Here is a 20544-nt window from a genome sequence, read left to right on the forward strand (position 1 = left end):
ACATATAGTTAGATAAGTTCACGTTAATTATTTATTGTTATTGTTTATCAATATTGTGCCGTTCTAATGAAACGATCAGTCGACATGCTTTACGTCATATGTTCTAAGCCATACAATCTTTGGTACATGATTTCATGCAACATCCGCTTTCATGACTCAAGTGATCGAGTGTCACCTCTCGAGATTGTTCTCAGAGATCCGAATAGGTTCGGTAATGAAAGGGGGAGATGGCTTGTTGTGGAAGACACAAGGAGATTCCCAATGTCATGCCGAGAGCATAGCTGGAGTACACGAACTCAGGTTTGAAAGTTCGTTGACCGGATTCGTAGGTCATCGGATTTCCCCTCCAAAGGTCAAAGGATTTTCCTACTTGCGACCTGACTGAGGATCCACGGAACGAAGCTCGATCACTTTGATCCAGACCGTGGTTTAGGCTAAAGCGAGGATTTCCATTTTTGTTTTGTTTCGCGAATTGTCTAGTAAAAGTAAAAGTCCACGTGAAGTATCTTGAGAGTTAGGTGTTGATTGTTCTGTTCCTTTTCCCATTATAGCTAGACTTATTAGGCTAGGAATTAGTGTTGTGCGTGATTAATTCCGTTGTGCGTATGATAATCAAAAAAGGTAAAAATTTAACTAAATTCTGTGTGTGAACTGTGTGTGTTAATTATTGTGGAAATATCGTCCGACATTCTATCATATAGGGAGCCATCACCACAACCGTTCTAGCGATTGATAAGCCAATCGGAACCTCGTTAATCCAGCCACGGGAGGCTTCAAAGTTTGCCCGACGAGGCCACGTCGGAAGCGGAACCGTCCGTCATCACACGGTTTTCGTCAGCCGGTTCGCCAAACATCCCGGCCAATTGATATTCGCCCCTGATTCACCGGATCAGCTCCTGATCATCACCATGTAAGGTCCCACAGTTTACTCCAACAACAACAGCTACAACAACAACAATAACAACAGTAAGTTTTCCCCGGACAAAGAGCCAGATCGCTCTGCTTCATCGGCATTGAGCCAAACACGGTACCGTGAGTATGAAAATCCGAAATTAAATGCGCATTTGAAAACTATTCTGGCCCCGTAATACACACACAGTTTGGAAACTTAGCCCTCAAACAGTTTCCCATTTCGAGAAAGCTTCGCCAATATAAGCTAATTCTCATCCTCGAGTAGATAAACCGCACAACAGATAGGGAAAGCAAAACAGAAGGAACAAATAGAACAAACATGTAAATCTACATTTAGAAATCAACCACAAAATCTAGAAATACAATTATAAAAATAAACCGAATAAAACAATGTAGTATAGAAATAAAAGTTAGCACGCTGTAAAAAGTTTTCATCTAAATAAATGTTATTTATTTGTTCCGTAGTCTAATAATATGTGGTTGTAATTTGAATCAGCTTTCCCCTGAACAGTTGCGTCTGATTTAAAAGGTATTTCACGTGTTTTGTCCGCTTAGTTTCTAGAGTTTTCTTGATGTTTTTTCTATTTTCTTTATTTTACTCCGGGTTGAACTGCTCGGGAAAACAGTTCCCTCGCTTACGCCTCTATCACGGGAAGGAAAAACTTGTAAGAGTGAGTTCCACCTATGACGAGATGCGCAAGGGAGTGCTTTTCGAGCGGATAGAACAACGGTTTGCGTCCCAGCTATCCTTTTGGCACGACGGTGCAACTGCTGGTCTATTTTCCTGGCATCCCCATTCCCCTAATCATTCCGTGTCCTTTTTCGGATCCATTTGGACAACCCGCCCTGAGGTCGGGAGTCTAGCCGGGCAATCAACCTCGACGAGTGGTCCTCATATGAGGTGGCGCGTAAATCACTCGTTTGATGAAAGCGGAAGTTGTATGGGAGAGGCTGAATCCTCACTCGCGAAATCGTAATCCTCACGTGTTACAATTTCCCAAATTCTAAAAATGATTCGACAATGCAATGTGAAGATTCCCTCTTTTACTAAGAGTTAGTTCCAGCGTATTTTTGTCTGAAGTTCAAATATTAACTCCATTGAACATAACTTTCATTTTAACCGTGATATATGAGATTTGTAAAATGCATCAATTCCAATACATTTTTCAAACAGTTTTGAAAAAAAGTATGTTCAGACTTGAAAATTTTTAACCAATAGGGATCTATTTTCCGAATTTTCCGAGAAATTCAATGAAAGCTGCTTGAGTCACCACACGCTTAAGAAAATTGAGATATTATTTAAGGTTGTACTCTCAATTCCCCTAGATTCCCCCTCAATTCCTAGAGCTTATAAAAAAGCTTGTTTGTTCTGGATATTTTCAACTTAACGAGACCTTTCTTGTATGATTTTTTCCCGACGAATCGAATGAAGGCCATTTGAGTCACTGCATGCTTATATCTCCATTTTCTGACTGTTTTTGCCATCAGATTCCCAATATTTTCCAAATAGTTCAGAAAAGACTTTCACGTTCTTGAAAATGTCGAACCCAATGTGACCTATTTTGGGTGTTTTTTTTCAGAGAAATCGTATGAGGGCTGTTTATATTCCTCTGCATGTTTCAAATAACTCAGGAAAAAAAAAGTTCAGAAAAGAAAATTTTGACTCATGAGGGTATAACATCCATAACTCAGGGTTACTGATAATCGCTTCGTTTGCTTCAAAATTTCCAATCGTTACGACGCAACCACAGTTACGACGCTGTTTGACATTGACTCTCGAACGAATCAAAACATACAACATAAGAACGCCGTCTTAGTGAACCATGTACTATGAATTTTCGTTCTGTTTGTGTTGCCTAGCGTTCCTTGTTGATTTTCTCCTTCCGATTTTTAGTCGTTGTTTACTCCAGCAATCATTCGCTTCGCTAATGAATGAATTCGTTTGCGAGTTGATTCGGCGCGAGTTGATGACGATGCTGTTGATTCATGCCCAAAATCAGACCTTTAAGGAAGAATGCTACTAGGGATCAATTCCTGGGATAAAGACTAAGACCGATATTTAATAAAATAATTAACACACCTTGAGAGGAAAATAAGGCAATTTTGGCAAAAATTTGGTTTTTGGGCATCTATTGCGTTCCAAGAATTAACTCGCTTTCCTTCATGAAGCGTTCGCGGCGAAGCATGATCGTCAGCGAGTCGAGTAGATGTCGAAGAATTCGACGCCGTCTACGCGCAATGTTTTCATTAGAAGCGAATGATGTTTGTTTGATGGTTACCGATAGTAACATAGAAAATCACGGATCACTAAAGAGGGGAAGAAAAACAAACTAGGTTTGCGTCGTTCGATGCTGAAAAGCGTCGTTTCTAAAGAAAACGGACTTTCTATGTTGAGGAGTAAACTCGTTGGTGACTAGGATCGGGGTGAAAAACCATTCTGAGCGAAGATCAGCAACCTTGCCATAACTCCATTTTTCGATGCGTGCAGCAATTCAAACAGCCTTTATTAGATTCTTCGGAAAAACAAACAATATAGGGCTCATTTGATTCAAAACATTCAAGTCCGAAAAAGCATCTTCTGAATTATTTGATAAATATAGGAAAACTTAGGGTAAATAAAAACAGTCATATCTTCATTTTCAGAAGCGTAAAGAATCTCATTTGATTTTCCGTAAAAATCATATAAAATAGGTCTCGTTTAATCAGCACGAACAAACATTTTCCTGAATTATTCAAAAAAATATAGAGAAATTGAGAATAAAACGATCATATCTCTATGTTCAGAAGCATGCGTAAAATTTCAATTTGTGTATAAATTAAAAATGTGAAAATACGAAATATATTAAAACAAATTTTTGATCAAATACAAAATTATATAAGAAAATTGATCCAGCATTTAACAATTAATCTAAAAAGTTTAATGAAATTAGAATCTTACAAGAACTATTTATGACTTGGGAACCACACAACTATAACAGTTAAATTAAATTAGAAACACGAAATATTTAAACAGAATTTAACATCGTTAAAGAGATTTATTTTAGATCTTACAGATGACGTCAAATGTTTACGTTAGATATCACCTAATTAACATAGTTTTCCGTCTCTCGACGTAAGAGCACCTAAATCTGCATCAATTTACATAGAAAAATTTCAAAATGCTGCAAAATGTGATACTTCAAAAAAATGTCTGAATATACTATAAGGAGGCATACAAATATAACTTAACGCAATTTTCGGTAATTTTCAACCTTCCATCCCCCTTATTTAACACTGATTTTATAAATTTTCTATCCAAAATCCACAAAGCGTAACAAGCTGCTAAATATAAATCAACCCCTTCTTTTCAAAACACGTTACATCATATTTGAATGGCCCCTTAGGTGTTGAAACGAAATTAGTAATAAGTTCATGGCTCGTTCAGAACATCTTTGAATTTCTGACGACAAATTCTATGAACATGATCTATTCTGGAAATTTCACTTGTACTTTAAATTTGAATGTTTTGTCAACTCAAAGACAACAAAAGAATATATTTTAGGATGTTAATGTCTTGAAATCTGAGGGCTCACCCTCCAAATGGAGAACAAACTTTTGTATGAGGCCGATTAAAAAATTCATGTTTAGTTTAAAGGTTTTGCAAGCGCGATCTTTGAAAAAGTCTACTTTAAAAAAAAAAAATTTCAATATATTCTGGGTTAAAAATTTTTCACAAAGTATAGATATTTTTTTTTTAATTTTGTTTGTATTAAATTCCACACGTAAAAACTGAAAAATGAACCAAATTTGTATCAAAATTTTAAATAAGCAAGCTATTTTCAAGAAAAGAATATTTTTTTGGTCCAAAAATTTTGTATTCAACTGACCAAAATGTGTACCTAGTTTTAAAATATTTTTGATACCAATGCCATCAAAAGATGTTGTTTTTTGTGCACTTAATCTTTGCCGAACAAATCATGTTGTTCGTATCATCGTGTAAAGAGCTATTTAATCCTTAATAAAAATCACAATTTAGGAAATTTTTGATTTAATTCATCAAATCCGTCTTAACAAATACCTACTTCAAAATAAAACAAACTTGCAAAAAAGACTTGGATGGTTTAATGAAATCATCAGAAGTCCATATGCCAAATTTGAGCTGAATCTGACAACGGAAAGGGGTTGCACTGAAACTCAAGTGTGAAAGAGATTTTGAGACATTGTGTTGAAGAAACTTAAAAACCTGGTTTTTCATCCAAATATTGGATCTGTGGCAAGTGCACAAAATTCCTCATCTTTTGATGGCATTGGTATCAAAAACATTTACGCTAGATACACATTTTGGTACACATTTTTGGATCACAAACATATTTTTTCTTGAAAATAGCTTACTTATTTTAAATTTTGATACAAATTTGGTGCATTTTTCATTTTTTACGTGAAGAATTTAATACAAACAAAATTAAAAAAAATTAAAAATATAGGTATGAATTTTGTGAAAAAATTTTGACCCAGAATTTATTGGATCATTTTATTTTAATGTGGACTTTTTTCAAAGATCGCGCTTGCGGCACCTCTAAACATGATTTTTCTTAGTCGGCTCAAACAAAAGTTTGTTCTCCATATTCGTATCTACCATTTGGTGGGTGAGCCTCCAGATTTCAATACATTATTCAATTTTGGAACACCCTACTGATCATCCCAAAATATATTCTTTTGTTGTCTTTGAGTTGACAAAACATTCAAATTTAGAGTGCCTACAGGTAAAATTTCCAGCATAGATCATGTTCATAGAATTTGTCTCAAACTAAAAATTCATCGATATTTTATAGTAAACAGTTAAAGTTTTTCATTTTACATTTTTTTTTTTGCAAAAAATAAATGTAACCAATGAAACATTAAAGCGAAAAATGCTTTGTGTTGAAATTGAAACTTTTGCGTTGAATCAGAACGCATACCGATACTAATTCTAAGAAAAACTGCCATTTCTATTTTTACCAAACAATCACGTTGAACCGTAATTTAAGAAATACTTTCCTCTTTGTTTACAAAAAAAAAGTGTTGTTGAGTAAGTAAGTCTTATAAGTAGTGCTTAGCGATAAATGTTGGTGAAATTTTCTCCACGTAAATCACTAAAGGCTCCGGACTCCTCCCTCACCCACTATTTTAGAATTAGTTCAGATGAATAAGAATAAGATCTTTAACAGTTAAAAATAATTAAAGGATAATTTTTTGATAAAATTTGCATTTTTCATAGAAAGCTCTCCAGTGTGACATTCTTGCGTAGAAACATCAACATAGAAACAGCCACCTTGTTGAAAATTTCGTATAAGTTCAGAACAAAGTATACTTGTTTGTGTTTTTATTCGAAAGTTAACACTAAAAGAGAGTGTTTCCAGCAAAAAAGTGAAAATAGCCCAAAAGTCGCATGAGACAGTTCGGTTTGGAACGGCAGGATACTGCAAAGGTAATTTAATTTTAATTCCGTGTATTTTAAAGCACACATTAAATAAGCTGAAATTATTGAATGCGAATCTTAAAATTATCGGAAGTTCGTTCATACAAATTCTTGGAACTCGATTTTATTTAATATTAATGTGTAAACAAAAACCTATCATGTCTACGAAAAGTTATCCAGCTTTAGAAAAGAAATGATTGAATACGCAATTTAATAGTTTTTGTTTTGGAAAAATAACTTACCGATTTCTATCAGCTGAATCCGGGCCTTCTGTGCGTGATCTTTTTCCCTAAAAGAGAAATAAAAGTAATTGTTAGTAAATGTATTTGGAGAAGTATCATCTATAGAATGTAAGAAAAAAAAGGTATCAATTTTTGTAAAGTTTACAAAATATGTCTACTGATAGAAAATGAAGAGATAATTCACCGTAATTTATAATTGTTACCACCACACAATAGTAGGCCAAGCGTAGTTCGCCCCACAAGCGGAAACTTACATGTATCGAAACGCGATGATAACAAACTTTTCAATTCACTTTTTCAAAATTTTCTACTGTAACAGGAACAGCTTAAGCAGTTGATTGATTGAAAAGTACGGGTTTTACACAACTTTTTTACATTTTTTGTGGCCATGATCTTAGAAAATTTTTAAAAAATTTTTCCATATGTGCAACAAATAGCTTCTAACTTCAGCTTTCTCAGGCACTAAGTGAAATTTTTTTCGAACTCTTAATAACTGATTTACAACCTTTGTCCTGAAGCATGTTTTTTCATAAAATTTTTCTTGTACTGTAAATAACTTTAAAGTTATTGATTGTAGCTGAAAATTGTCTGAGAAGCATATTTGAGTCGAATTATAAGCTTTTCAAAACTTTGAATTTGGTAGAAATCGGTTGAGAAACAAGGGAGTTTTAGCGAAAACGGTGTTTGCCGTCATTTGACCGCTCGCGGTATGAATAGGTATATACAAAGTGTCGGTATGTTTAGTGTTAAGGGAGCTTATCTGAGCGATCACATGCCATCTTTTTAGTCGTTCGCACTGCAAGTTTCCGCTTCTGAATCTTCCACTTCACAGTAGTAAGCCCGTGCCGAACAAAAATTTGATATATGGCGTTCTAACTAAAAAAGACAATCCCTTTCACCGATAAAGCCGATAAATTAAGTAATATACTGATAGATAAGGAATTTACTTTTAAAAGTAAGATAACAATAACTTTTTAGTTCAAGTAAACTAAAAGTTTCTCACGTTATATTTGTTGTTGTACATAATTCTTCCAATTATCGAAAACCATGGACAAAAAAAATGTCATGCTCAACCATTCCAAAGTTTTTATTGGAAACTGAAAGATTCTCCCCGGCAGCTGGCGATTGTGATAAATATTTTATGATCTAGATGTTACTGCTCGCTCAACAAATTATGTTCCCCGATAAAATCAATAAATGGGGAAATTTATGAGTTGACACCACCGTCCGTCTGTCGATTGTTGTTGGTATAGGGACCTTTTTTTTCGGTGGGTCCCTCCGAGCTGCGTGCCTTATTAGCATATCTCGCTGTGGAACAGCGAATAAAACAAACAAAAATCAAACCCGTTACAGAACGGAGCGCTGCTGATAGCGAGTATCAAAGAGGGAATCAGGAGAAAAAGGCGAAGAAACAGCAGCAGAGCAGGAACAAAAACAAAATTCGTTGACCATAGAGATCTTCGGGTGATAAGATCGACACGTTGAACCCCGAGGCAACGACACGACAAGATGCGATATTGACTCCCGGTCGTGTTCAATTCCCTCATCGAAAGGCCTAAACAACAAACAGCAGAAAAATTTGTATAGAATGTTACCCCGGAATCTCGGGCTATAAACAAAAGAGAGCAAAACCCTAATGAAAAATAAATTAAAAAATAATATAAAATTAATTATGTTTGTAAATTATGTTGCCGCAGCGTGCCGAGATTCTCGGAATTTATCTTTCCCATGTGTGGCTGCGCTGGGGGCTTGCTCACTCGTGGATCGCGTTCGCTCGTTCTCGGGAGGAACGTGTTGGAATGGAAAATATTCGAAGCCTTTAGCCGAGAGTATCGAGAGAAAAAAAAACTGACCGTTTCTGGTCCCTTTAAGCATATTGTTCGGTTGTGCTGCTCCGTGCCAGCAGCAGCCGGGGACAGAAAGTTTGAAGTTGCCTCAAAATTCCGGGAAAGCCGGGTTGGCTAATATTTTATCTAAGCACTTCTTTTCGGAACGACAAGCACCGAGCTTGCAGATTTATTAGAGCTCATCATCGAGGGTGCATTATGTTGAGAAAAATAGGAAAATTTGCTGCATCAGTCACTTCTGGTTGCACATTGGGAAAAGATGTCGAGTAAAAGGGTATTTCATTCTTAATTTGATACATCTTCAGTTTATGTTTTAAATTCGAGACTTTGAAAAGTTTGTGGTAGGAATAATTACAACAAACTATTTTTTGTCAATGCACTTCTTCGGCCATAGAAGAGGTTGCAAAAATCCAATGCCTTTTAGTAAATCTCTGTGCCGAAAATGCTCTGAAAAGTGTACTGTATCAAAGATTATATGATTGGAAAAGCACAACTGTCATAAAGACTCGAGCTCCAAAGCAAAATGGTGCATGACCACTACATTCAAGCGAAACAAGAAAAACATTTTATGGGATTTCCATCATATTGTGTAATTCATCAAAAAATATAGCGAGAATCAAAAAAATATTTAAATTTAACACTTATCAGGAACAGCATCTCCGACGAAACCTGTTGCTAATTTTAATCCGAAATTTTATATTGATTTTGATTCCGTACCTGAATCTAATCGGAATGTTTATCCTCAGCTAAATTCTGATCTTCATACGGATGATGATTCTTATCCTGATATCCTGATCCTGATGGTAATCCTGTATATTATTCTGATTTCGATCCAGATCCTGATAATGATCCTTTTCCTATTCCCGATCATGATTCAGAGCCTGACATTTTTTCCTGTTTTGATGTGGAATCTGATACGGAAACTGTTTTTAATCTTGATTCGGAACATGATCTTCAATCATTATCCTCATCCCGATCTTCAGTCTGGTCATGATCTAGGATCCTGTTTATGACTCATCCTGTTCCTGACCTATGACCGGATCTTGTTCCTGAAGCCTATGTTGATGTCAATCTTGATTCTACCCATAATCCTGAGCCTGAAACTTAACTTGATACTGTTTCTGATTCTGTGGCAGGTGCAACATTATTGATTTCTTATTCCTTTCATGTATTGATACATTTTATTGAAAGAAAATAGTAAATTGATTGAGATAACACTTACACATCCAAAGAGGAGGTTGCAAAATTCAAAAGCCGATTGGAGCTAACTCTATGTCAGAAATGTGCATTACACCAAAGATGACATGATTTATGACTACATATTACAGTAAGTAGGCAAAGAGAGCGAAAGTGCGCTGAAAAGTGCGATGATGCTCGTTATCTTTGTATAGAGCAAGTTCACTGGTGTTGGGAAAAAGTGCTAGAAGTTTTGTCACTTTTGGCACATTTTGAAAATTTTGCCATGCAAAAACGTTTTCAAGATCTGCAGCTTTCAAGTTTTTTAACAACACGTATTGTAATTTCGTATGCTGTGATGCAAAAATAGCAATATTTCTATCACATACGGCTGAAATAGAAACAGTGCTGTAAAAAAATACAACACTCAAAGCTCTTGAAAACATATTTGCATTGTAAAATTTTCATAATGTCAAAATTTCTACCACTTTTTCCCAACACCAGTGAACTTGCTCTTACAAACTAGCAGTGTGCTAAAATAAAAAGGCAAGCTTAGGCCTCAACCAAGGTGTATATATATATAGGAGGTGTTACCGAATAACAAATTTCCGACACTAACAATTTAATAAACTTTAAATATCCGACAGAGGTGCCAGATCGTTTTGTTAAAAATCAGGACACCGTGAAGAAAAAAAACCGGGAATGAAAATAACATGCAGTTCTGCTTAGATTGCATAACAAAAGGCGCAATATAGGGGAGATGAGGGCATAACGAGCACCCGAGGCATAATGAGAACTACGCTTTTCTACGAAAGTGCGTATTTTCTTAAATAAATTTTCATGAGGATTTGTTTCGTACTTCCTATAGTATTAATTTTTCACAAAAAATGGAATCTCCTTATCATCTTTACAGAGATATTTAAAAAAAAACTAGCTTGGTTCTCAAGTTACGAAAATATTATAATTTTTGAGAACCACGAAATAAGCTCTTATGATCTTCAAATAACCTTGATCTGTAATGTACGCACTGCAACATGATGTACACATTGTTTCTCAATTTTTACCAACATAAAATTTTTGATTTTTCACTTTTATCAATTTTAAAACACGTTTTTACTTAAATTTGTTGACTAGGGGCATATAGAGCACCATATTATCGAGGCATAATGAGCATTTTCTGCCGTAGAATCTAGCAGCGAATTAAAATTGATTTATAGCGCCACACCTTGACTAGTTTTCATCCGACAATTTAGCCTATTGGTAAGGTGTCGGAGAGGTAATCAAAAGACTAGAGTTAGATTTCTGTTCGAGGTGATTTTTTTCCATTCACAATTCATGATCGATTTTTTTATTGTTACATTATACGGCTAGTAGCATCATCCTCCGAACAAAGCACTTAATGTATGAGCGTGCGTGAATTGTTTGTATTCTACAAACAGACCTAGATTATTTTGTTATTGCTTTGTTTGATGAATCTACGACTCACCTGACTTCATCGAATTGAATTCGCTGCTAGATTCCCCGGCAAAAACGCACATCTTGCTCTGATTAATGGTGCTCATACTGCCTCAGGGGGGGTTCTCATTATGCCTCCACAGTGGCTGGTTTTCAGCTTTTGGCAAAATTTTTTAAAATGCATTTTTTAACGTTTTCATCTAGTTTTTCACGTTTCAGCCCGTTAGGGAATAGGCTTTTCAAGTGTCTGAACACGAAACAATAATGTAACCTCCATATTATAGCTATTTTCTATGGTTAAATAACCGTTTTCCTTAAGGTGGCCATTATGCCCCCATCTCCCCTAGGTGCTGAAGACGCTTCGAATAATGCAACTGCAGCGAGAATAACCTTGGCTGGCCTGCAGTTAAAATGGTTAAACTATTTTATTAAAGATTTGTTTAATGTTCTCATCAATTAACAATTAATCTTATATATAAAAATGGAGGCATTTTCTTTGTAACAACATCACGTATGAATGGTCGGTCGGAATGAAGTGAAATTTGGTATCCGAGGGTTTTTTTGGGTCAGAGATGGTTTGTATAATAGTTTCAATAATCTCACTTTTTATGAAAGGGGGGTCCCCATACAAAATGATCTCTTCACATCTTATTTATAAAAATGGAGGCGTTTTCTTTGTAACAACATCACATATGAATGGTCGGTCGGAATGAAGTGAAATTTGGTATCCGAGGGTTTTTTGGGTCAGAAATGGTTTGTATAATAGTTTCAAGAATCTCACTTTTTATGAAAGGGGGGTCCCCATACAAAATGATCTCTTCACATCTTATATATTAAAATGGAGGCATTTTCTTTGTAACAACATCACGTATGAATGGTCGGTCGGAATGAAGTGAAATTTAGTATCCGAGGTTTTTTTTGGGTCAGAGATGGTTTGTATAATAGTTTCAAGAATCTCACTTTTTATGAAAGGGGGGTCCCCATACCAAATGATCTCTTCACATCTTATATATAAAAATGGAGGCATTTTCTTTGTAACAACATCACGTATGAATGGTCGGTCGGAATGAAGTGAAATTTGGTATCCGAGGGTTTTTTGGGTCAGAGATAGTTTGTATAATAGTTCAAGGATCTCACTTTTTATGGAAGCTGGTCCCAATACAAATTCAACTTTATTTGTTACGATTTCCACAAGAATCTATTCGTGAGCACGGTGCAGTTAAGTACATGTAGATGAAATTAAACATTTATTACGATTTATACTTCAGAAGGTAAAACGAAGTTTACCGGGTCAGCTAGTTTAATTATAATTTGGATTTTTTTTTTAATCAGGACATATCAGGACATTTTGAAGGCCTTTTTTCAAAAATCAGGACAATTCAAGCGATTTTGAAAAATCAGGACGGCCTCTCGAAAATCAGGACAAATCCTGAAAAATCAGGACACCTGACACCCTTGATATCCAGTCAAAATGCCCTCATCGATTTTGTGTCACACCACACGCTCCTTTTTTTAAACTCAAAATTAAGTACGACCGAGGTTCAAAACATAGTTCGATTCTATGAACTTAAAGTTAAGTACCCTTTTTCCTCCTCGCGATTGTTCAAAATGCAGTTCGAACTGCGAACTCAAAACTAATCCCATTCGTGCCATTTTTGCCGAGCCGCATTTCAGGTAGCTACGAACAAGGGCATAAAAAACGGTTCAAAAAATGGTACTCGCTTTTGAACTTAGTTTTGAGTATGCTTGTCAGAACTTAGTTTCGCTATTGCCCAATCAAACTCAAAGCTGAGGGCTGCCACTGAAGTGCTGTTTGACCGTGGTCAAATCATAGTTCGATTGTATGAACTAAAGTTGAGTTCCTTTTTTCCTCCTTGCGATGGTTCAAAAGGAAGTTCGAATTGCGAACTCAAACTAATCCCATTTTTCCTTCGGCGAAGGAGCAAAACTGAGATCGATCTAATGAACTAAAAATTGAACTCTCCTCGCGTGTGTTGAACTGAAAGCACTTAGCGAGTTCGGCTGCGAGAACTGCATTTTGGGTAGCTACGAATATAGGCATAAAGAAAGTTCAAAAAATGGAACTCGCTTTCGAACTTAGGTTTGAGTATGCCAGTCAGAACTTAGTTTTTGCGTTTGCTCAGTCTTACTCAAAGTTGAGGGCTGCAACTGAAGTGCTGTTTTGAACCAAAACTACTTAATTTTGAGTTTAAAACAAGGAGCGTGCACCCTCTTCTCAAGGCAGGGGTGCCAGGTGGTTTTGTCAAAAATCAGGACACAGTGAAGAAAAAAATCAAGATTTTTCAGGACACCACTGCACACTGGTACAGAACATCAATCTAGCGGAACTAAATTAATAGCGCCCAGGGATGAAAAGATAGACTTTTGGTGTCTTCGACAACATTGCATAGTTTTACAAGGCGCATACTTTGAAATAAAATACAAAGTCGAGGGGTCCACCAATAGCAAGATAAAAATGCAAACTTTTTTGTTAAGCATTTTAGAGCTTTGGTTTCTTCTACAAAGTTGTTTATCTTAACAAAATACATAACTTTGCTGAACAAGTCAAAGTTCTACAATTTCATTCTAAGGAGTTACAATGAAATTAAGAAAAATACCTTGAAAAAACAGTTTTTTAAATCTGAAACGTTGTAGGTAAGACAAAACAATTTTCAGTCTTGGAAACAAAGTTGTAAAATGTTAAGTTCTACAATCGCTTAGTACATTATGATGTGTTTTGAAATTGCTGAAGCGCTGCAGAAAGCATTTAGTGTAATATATTAACGATTTTCAAAGCAAAGTGGTTCGAATTGCGCAAATTTTCGCACCATCAGCCAATGTGGATTTTATTTTTGGTATTAAGAGGAATCATTTCCATATAAAACTAGCGTGGAACTCGGTGGAACTCGAAGCAATTTTAAGATTGAAAATCCAGTATTTTGTTCACAAATATCACTTTTTTTACACACTTTATTAGTTTCTTAGTTTCTTTGATGCAATTTACTTGCATAATTTGAGAAAAAGAAATAATTAGATGATTTAACCGGTTTTCCGTTTCAAATTTATCAATAGAATCTGTTCTAGTACATCATTATATAAATGATATCTGTACCAACACGTGAAAGTGATTTAATTCCAAAAGTAAACTAGCTTTCAGCTTTCAGTAGCTGGTGGCAGGCCAATTTTGGCTCTATTTAACGATAAAAACACTAGATAATAAGTTTTCGTTGGATTACAAACTCAATTTGAGTAAAGGATTTATGACCATTTTGAAACCAGAGCTGACAACACGTTGATATACACCATTTATTCCTGACCGAAGCAAATGTTGTATACTAGATTTTCAATCTTAAAATTGCTTCGAGTTCCACCGAGTTCCACGCTAGTTTTATATGGAAATGATTCCTCTTAATACCAAAAATAAAATCCACATTGGCTGATGGTGCGAAAATTTGCGCAATTCGAACCACTTTGCTTTGAAAATCGTTAATATATTACACTAAATGCTTTCTGCAGCGCTTCAGCAATTTCAAAACACATCATAATGTACTAAGCGATTGTAGAACTTAACATTTTACAACTTTGTTTCCAAGACTGAAAATTGTTTTGTCTTACCTACAACGTTTCAGATTTAAAAAACTGTTTTTTCAAGGTATTTTTCTTAGTTTCATTGTAACTCCTTAGAATGAAATTGTAGAACTTTGACTTGTTCAGCAAAGTTATGTATTTTGTTAAGATAAACAACTTTGTAGAAGAAACCAAAGCTCTAAAATGCTTAACAAAAAAGTTTGCATTTTTATCTTGCTATTGGTGGACCCCTCGACTTTGTATTTTATTTCAAAGTATGCGCCTTGTAAAACTATGCAATGTTGTCGAAGACACCAAAAGTCTATCTTTTCATCCCTGGGCGCTATTAATTTAGTTCCGCTAGATTGATGTTCTGTACCAGTGTGCACTGATTTCACTGAAATAATATGCTGCTCTGCTTAGATTGCATGTGTTGTAAGCGCCTTAATTTATGCAACAGACGTGCGCAGCTTCTTTGCTGGCCTGTATTTCAAATTTCATACCGAAAAACACCATTTAAATATCACCTGGACCGACGATTACCATCGGTTAAACGAGTTTAACTATTTTTTTACAAATTGGCTGGATGTTCTCATAGTTTAATATCAAAATCGATTAGAATTGGGATGTTTTTTGAAATCAGGACAATTCAGGACATTTAAAGACAAATTTTCAAAAATCAGGACAGTTCGAGAGTTTTGTGAAATCAGGACGATCTCTCGAAAATAACGAAAAATCCTGAAAAATCCGGACACCTGATGCCTCTGCCTCAAGGTGCTGTTTGAATAGATAGAATAGACAAAACCACATGTTTTACTCTAGATTTTGAAGTACAGTTTTCGATCAATGCAAACCGATTATCAAAATAATATATTGATCTTATTTTTTGCTTAGTCCTGAATTATCATATGAATGCATAATAATTGTTTCGATCGGGTTTGAGTAAAAAAAGTGCACTGAAAATCGAATTGATTCCCTTAATTTTTCGCCAACAGCAGCAGAAAAATTTGGTTTAAACCGACATAGTTGAAAATAAAGCCAAAAATTTCTTAGTTATTCATTTTTTTATTGATAAATGTTTAAAAACCACTTGTTTCCATGTGTAGAGAAACTTGGAAAAAAATATATTGTGACTGTTCTTTGAATTTATTATCAGAATTAATTTATTTTCACTGTGAACATTGTGTTGTTTTCGAGCCGTTTTGATCCAATGTTTTAGAGCATCACTTGCCTACACTAGACGGCGTTTTACATCCAATGATTTCAAAGGTTGCTTTGAAAAGCGTTTGTAAAAAACGAATATTATCTTAGTTTTAAAAATAAAAACTTTTTTATTTACAGAATATGAGTTGCAGATAGGAATACAAAGAAGATGTTGCAATGTATTCGGGGTTGTCAGCTTATATTTTCCGCAAACTCGGTAGTTTCCCTTAGCAGGTGTATATTCCCTCGAAATACCATACACTGCTAAGAAATATTTGCGCATGCGCATACGAGAATGAAACGAGGCATTTCTCCTTATCTCTTCATAAGACAGAAAAGTATTAAACTAAACAGCGAAAAAGTGCCCAACAGCGTTTCGTTATCGGTTACTTATCGAATTTAAATCACATGCTGTTTAGGAGGAAATGGTGACCAATACGAACGAGATCGATCATATGCATTCACCTAAATTATGCTTGTGTTGGTAGCTGGTTGAAATTCTATCAGAGTAAACAAAAAAACATTTACATTTTCAACAAGTTCAGATAGAGCAGTTGGCAAAACAATCCTCTTCAAAGATGAGGTGATGAGTTCGATTCTTATTCGCTCGTCGCCTTTTTTTTCGCTTGGCAAAGTTTATGTTCTGCCCAAGGACATACGTTCTCTCAACGCATTAGAGAAGAAAGACAGTAGTCAGTGAGAAGCATTGAAGGCAAATTTACGTTTCAGTTTAAAAAACATGATGGTCAAAGCATAATAAAAAACCCAGCAGTTCGAATTCGCTAAAAAAAAAAATTTGAGTGAGTTTATGGTTTTGTGTTTTTTTTTTTTTTTTTGTTAAAGCTTCTATATCCTCCATCAAGAACTTGCTAAATATATTGCGTTTTTGAAAATTTTGACCATTAAAAAACTACAGTCAGTACCACCATGCAACATTTAAACGAAGCACACCAGACAATGCGGCACATGTCGGCGATGGTCAGTCAAATCACTTGACTCAGCCGTTCCGGGCTTTCAGGCAGGTTTCGGATTAGGAAGAAAAGTGACGGCGACGCGGTCGGCAGAAGCAGCAGCCATACACATGTGCATTACTTGCAACTTGAACTTGCAACATGCGGAAGAAACCTCCCATGCTTTTTTTTTTGTTTTTTTTTTTAAGACAAAGGCAGCATCCCGACAGACACCCAAAAGTAAGCAAATAACATTGAACCAACAGAATACAGAAAAAAAATTCAAACAAAACAAGAAACAAGAGAGAAAACAACATGTATGCAAGTGTGATAAATGTTTGTCCTTTTGCTTCTTTTAATCTCCTGATGACCAAGGGTCAGAAGATCTTCGGGTCCGCTTTTTTTTCCTTCTTGGGACCTCTTGGCATCAACGAACAGGTTGCAGATGATATTCTCCGGTGGCCACCATGGTGGGTTTGCTAATGTGTTTATCCTGTGTTTTTCTCCCAATTTTTTTTTCTGTTTCCTTGCCTCGTATTCCTTGCCATGTCAAACGGACATCGTGAGATGCGTGCGAGCTGCAGAAATTTGTTGGCTGGCCAATATTAACGATAAACGGTGCTCATTTGTTATACGTCCAACATGGGAAGTTTTTTGGCGGAGGATTTGCTCGAGTCCGAGCATTATTGTTAACAGTTAGCGAACATGATCCAACCATAATGATCGTAAATCGCAGTTTTTGGACAGTAAAACACACTACACCCATTTGAACCTTATTGCTTAACGCCAATAAAAAGAATCTTTTTTCACGATGCCAAAACCAAAAATAGTGCACCAGCCGCAGAAGCGTGAGAAAAAAATTTCCCCTCACACACAGCAAAACTTCCGGTAATCCTCATCTGTCACAATGTAGATCATCCTAAATTTACGACATGTTTGAATAGGTCTTGATTTATCAACTGCACCATGTCAGCATCCCAATCGGCATACCAATAATGTATCGCTCATTCGGCAGCCGAGAACCATAAATTCCACCTTTTTGTGTGCAGTTCCACGGCTTTTCAGAGCCAGAAAAGAACAAGAAAAGACAAGAATCCGAAATCTCCTCCCGCATAGTTGGTAGGTATGTGAAGAAAAAAGAAATGCGTGCGTCCCTCCCCTTCTTGGTAACAACTTGCTCGGAACTGCTAAACGGGAACAAATTGCCGATAAATGCTTCCTCCTCTCTTTTGGATAGCCGGATGGCGATAAAGATCACTCCCCCGGGACGGATCCGAATCCCTCCCAAAGGGCCAATAGAGACAGGATCTCGGAATTCTTTGATATAGAGGTTTGTTCTGTTTTTTATTTTGCTCGGGAATGTCGATGGGAAGTGATGCACCGATATTTCAGTGTGAATTTTTATTATTTACACCAAATAGTCCAACAGTTGGAAAATCCATGCAGATTTGTTACTTTTTTTATTTCACCCTACAAATTTTCCTTCTTTTTAAAGTTTTTTTTACGCCAAATGAAGACTTATGAAAAATATCACTGTTTTCCGTTTTTTCAGGTGGTCCACGTTAATTTATGGCCTGCGTTACCCCATTCTCTCCTATTAAAATCGTGCGTAGAAAATGCAAAAATGTATTTATTAAGAAAATTAAATCACATACCAAATGTGCGTTCTCCTCCAGAAAATTAATAAGATTTTTTTTTCAATTTGTATAGAAGACTTTAGTTCTCAAAGATACAGTTAAAAATTCAAAAAAAATCTCAACTTTTCCAACTGTAAAAAAGCTTCGTTATAAACTTCAAAAAACTTTTACCAATAGAAAAAAAAAGTTGATAAGGAAAATGATTCCTGTAATAATTTAGTTGAACCGATGATAATCCTCGGTTCAGGAGATATTTCAATGGTGTTTCCTATATTAACTACAGGCCAGCCAGGATTCTACTCGCCTCAGTTGCATTAATTAAGGCGTCTACAGTACTGTATTTCGCTTTTAGTTTTGCAATCTAATCAGAATTAGGAGTGTCCTAAAAAATCCTGATTTTTTGCTTCATGGTGTCTTGCGGCGGGATTATAGAACTCGAAACAATCGAGTTGCGTTCGATTCGACCGACTTTGGCATTACCGATCTTGAACGAGCTCGATTCGAATGGAACGTTTCGAGATGATCTACTACCTGGTTTACTCGAAATTTAGTACGTTATAATTTTGAACTCGAACGAAATACGTAATACTGATTCTAATTCGATTCGAGTTAAAACTCAAAACGAGTATCTCGAATCGAATAGGATTCATAATTTCACCCCTGATTTTTGACAAAACCACCTGTCATCCCTGCTGGTACATGATCCGATTCGAAAATTCACTCACTCACTAACTCACTCAAATTCTACCAATGACCCAGTAAACATGAATCGGCAGAGAGGTAACTCAAATCGCCAGAGGGATCGTAACGATCTCTCTGGCGATTTTGCATCATTACATCGGCAGAAAGGAACACACCATACGCGTGCCTTGAGTGAGTGCCACGAAATAATCTAAGACACGCCCTCCAGAGAAACACACGAAAACAATTCGAATCGTGTTTGTATGTTTCCCTTCGAGATGCGTGTTTGCTTGCCTGAGAAGTCGTCTGCTACGACTGCACCGTACGAGTGTACGATTCAAACTGATTTCGCATGTACGCATTCGTTTTCGTTGCCTCTACGTATCTCGGCAGGACAAACCGAATGCGAAAATTTGCGTTCTTGGAGTGTCGCTGAAATTAACCGTTTTATTCTAAGTTCGGTGACTCAACTCTCAATTTTTTGCATGCTCTGTCGATTTTTGAGAGGACGCGCTTACTGGGGAGGCCTTGCATCGGTTTATAATGCCTGCTTACTTTCTACCATACCGGCTGTGTGAATGAATGGCTTCTATTGAAAAAATTCAACAACAAAGCATAATAAATCAGGCAGAAAGCATCCGATCATCGATCAATGATCGAGTGAGTGAGTGAGTGAGCAAGAAAAGTGATTGAGTTAAACAAGAAACTGAAATTCAGATAACTTCTCACTCCCAATTGGAGGAGAAACGCCTCTCTTTCACATCTTATTTCTTTGATTCAACGCTGTCAAACACATTTGTCCCGTTGGGAGAGAAACCAACTGATAATTTCGGTTTAGCTCTCGCTGTTTAAAACGTTTCAGTGCCGCTCATGAGAATTGAGTGATTTTCGGAACATTGGTCGCTAGTAGGCAAAGCTGCTATGGTTATAAGCGCTTATATTTTGGTATTTATATGCATGTATAATAAATGGCAGAAAGTGACCCATCGATTAGTCAACAAATTTTGGGTTAAAGAATGATATTCGAAGAAAATGTTTTTCAATTTTTCGTTTTTGTTTTGATTCGTAGAAATTTGAGACTTTGTGAAACATTGTCGCTGAATCCCAAAACTGGATTTTTCGTCCCCAGCCAACCAAAAGTCGCATTTTATTTTACAGATTATATAGTATAGAATGATATTTAAACTCATTTTCGTATACATATCTGCACCTACAATGTGCGGCCCTCCAAGGTTACCATGACATCGAGCATATTGTTTGGTCGTGTGAGGTCCATCTTGTCGCCAGAACGAATTTAATAGACTCCCTTTGGGCCCGAGGAAAACCACCTAATGTTCCAGTGAGAGATGTACTAGCTGTGCTAGATTTGGACTACATGTTCGAAATCTAGCTTTTTCTAAAAGCTATCGATCTTCGTCTATAATCTCTTTTTTATTT

General features: G+C 36.1%; 1 protein-coding gene across 1 annotated transcript in view; it reads right to left on the minus strand.

The window, feature by feature from the left end:
• LOC129746254 (developmental protein eyes absent) overlaps window positions 1–20544 on the minus strand; it is a 122349-nt gene that overhangs the window by 61997 nt on the left and 39808 nt on the right. The window contains exon 3 of the mRNA XM_055739835.1: window positions 6592–6638. Within this exon, the coding sequence (XP_055595810.1) occupies window positions 6592–6638 (47 nt within the window). The remainder of the gene's footprint in view (window positions 1–6591; window positions 6639–20544) is intronic.

The sequence above is a fragment of the Uranotaenia lowii genome, chromosome 2, assembly GCF_029784155.1.
Source record: "Uranotaenia lowii strain MFRU-FL chromosome 2, ASM2978415v1, whole genome shotgun sequence".
NCBI lineage: Eukaryota > Metazoa > Arthropoda > Insecta > Diptera > Culicidae > Uranotaenia > Uranotaenia lowii.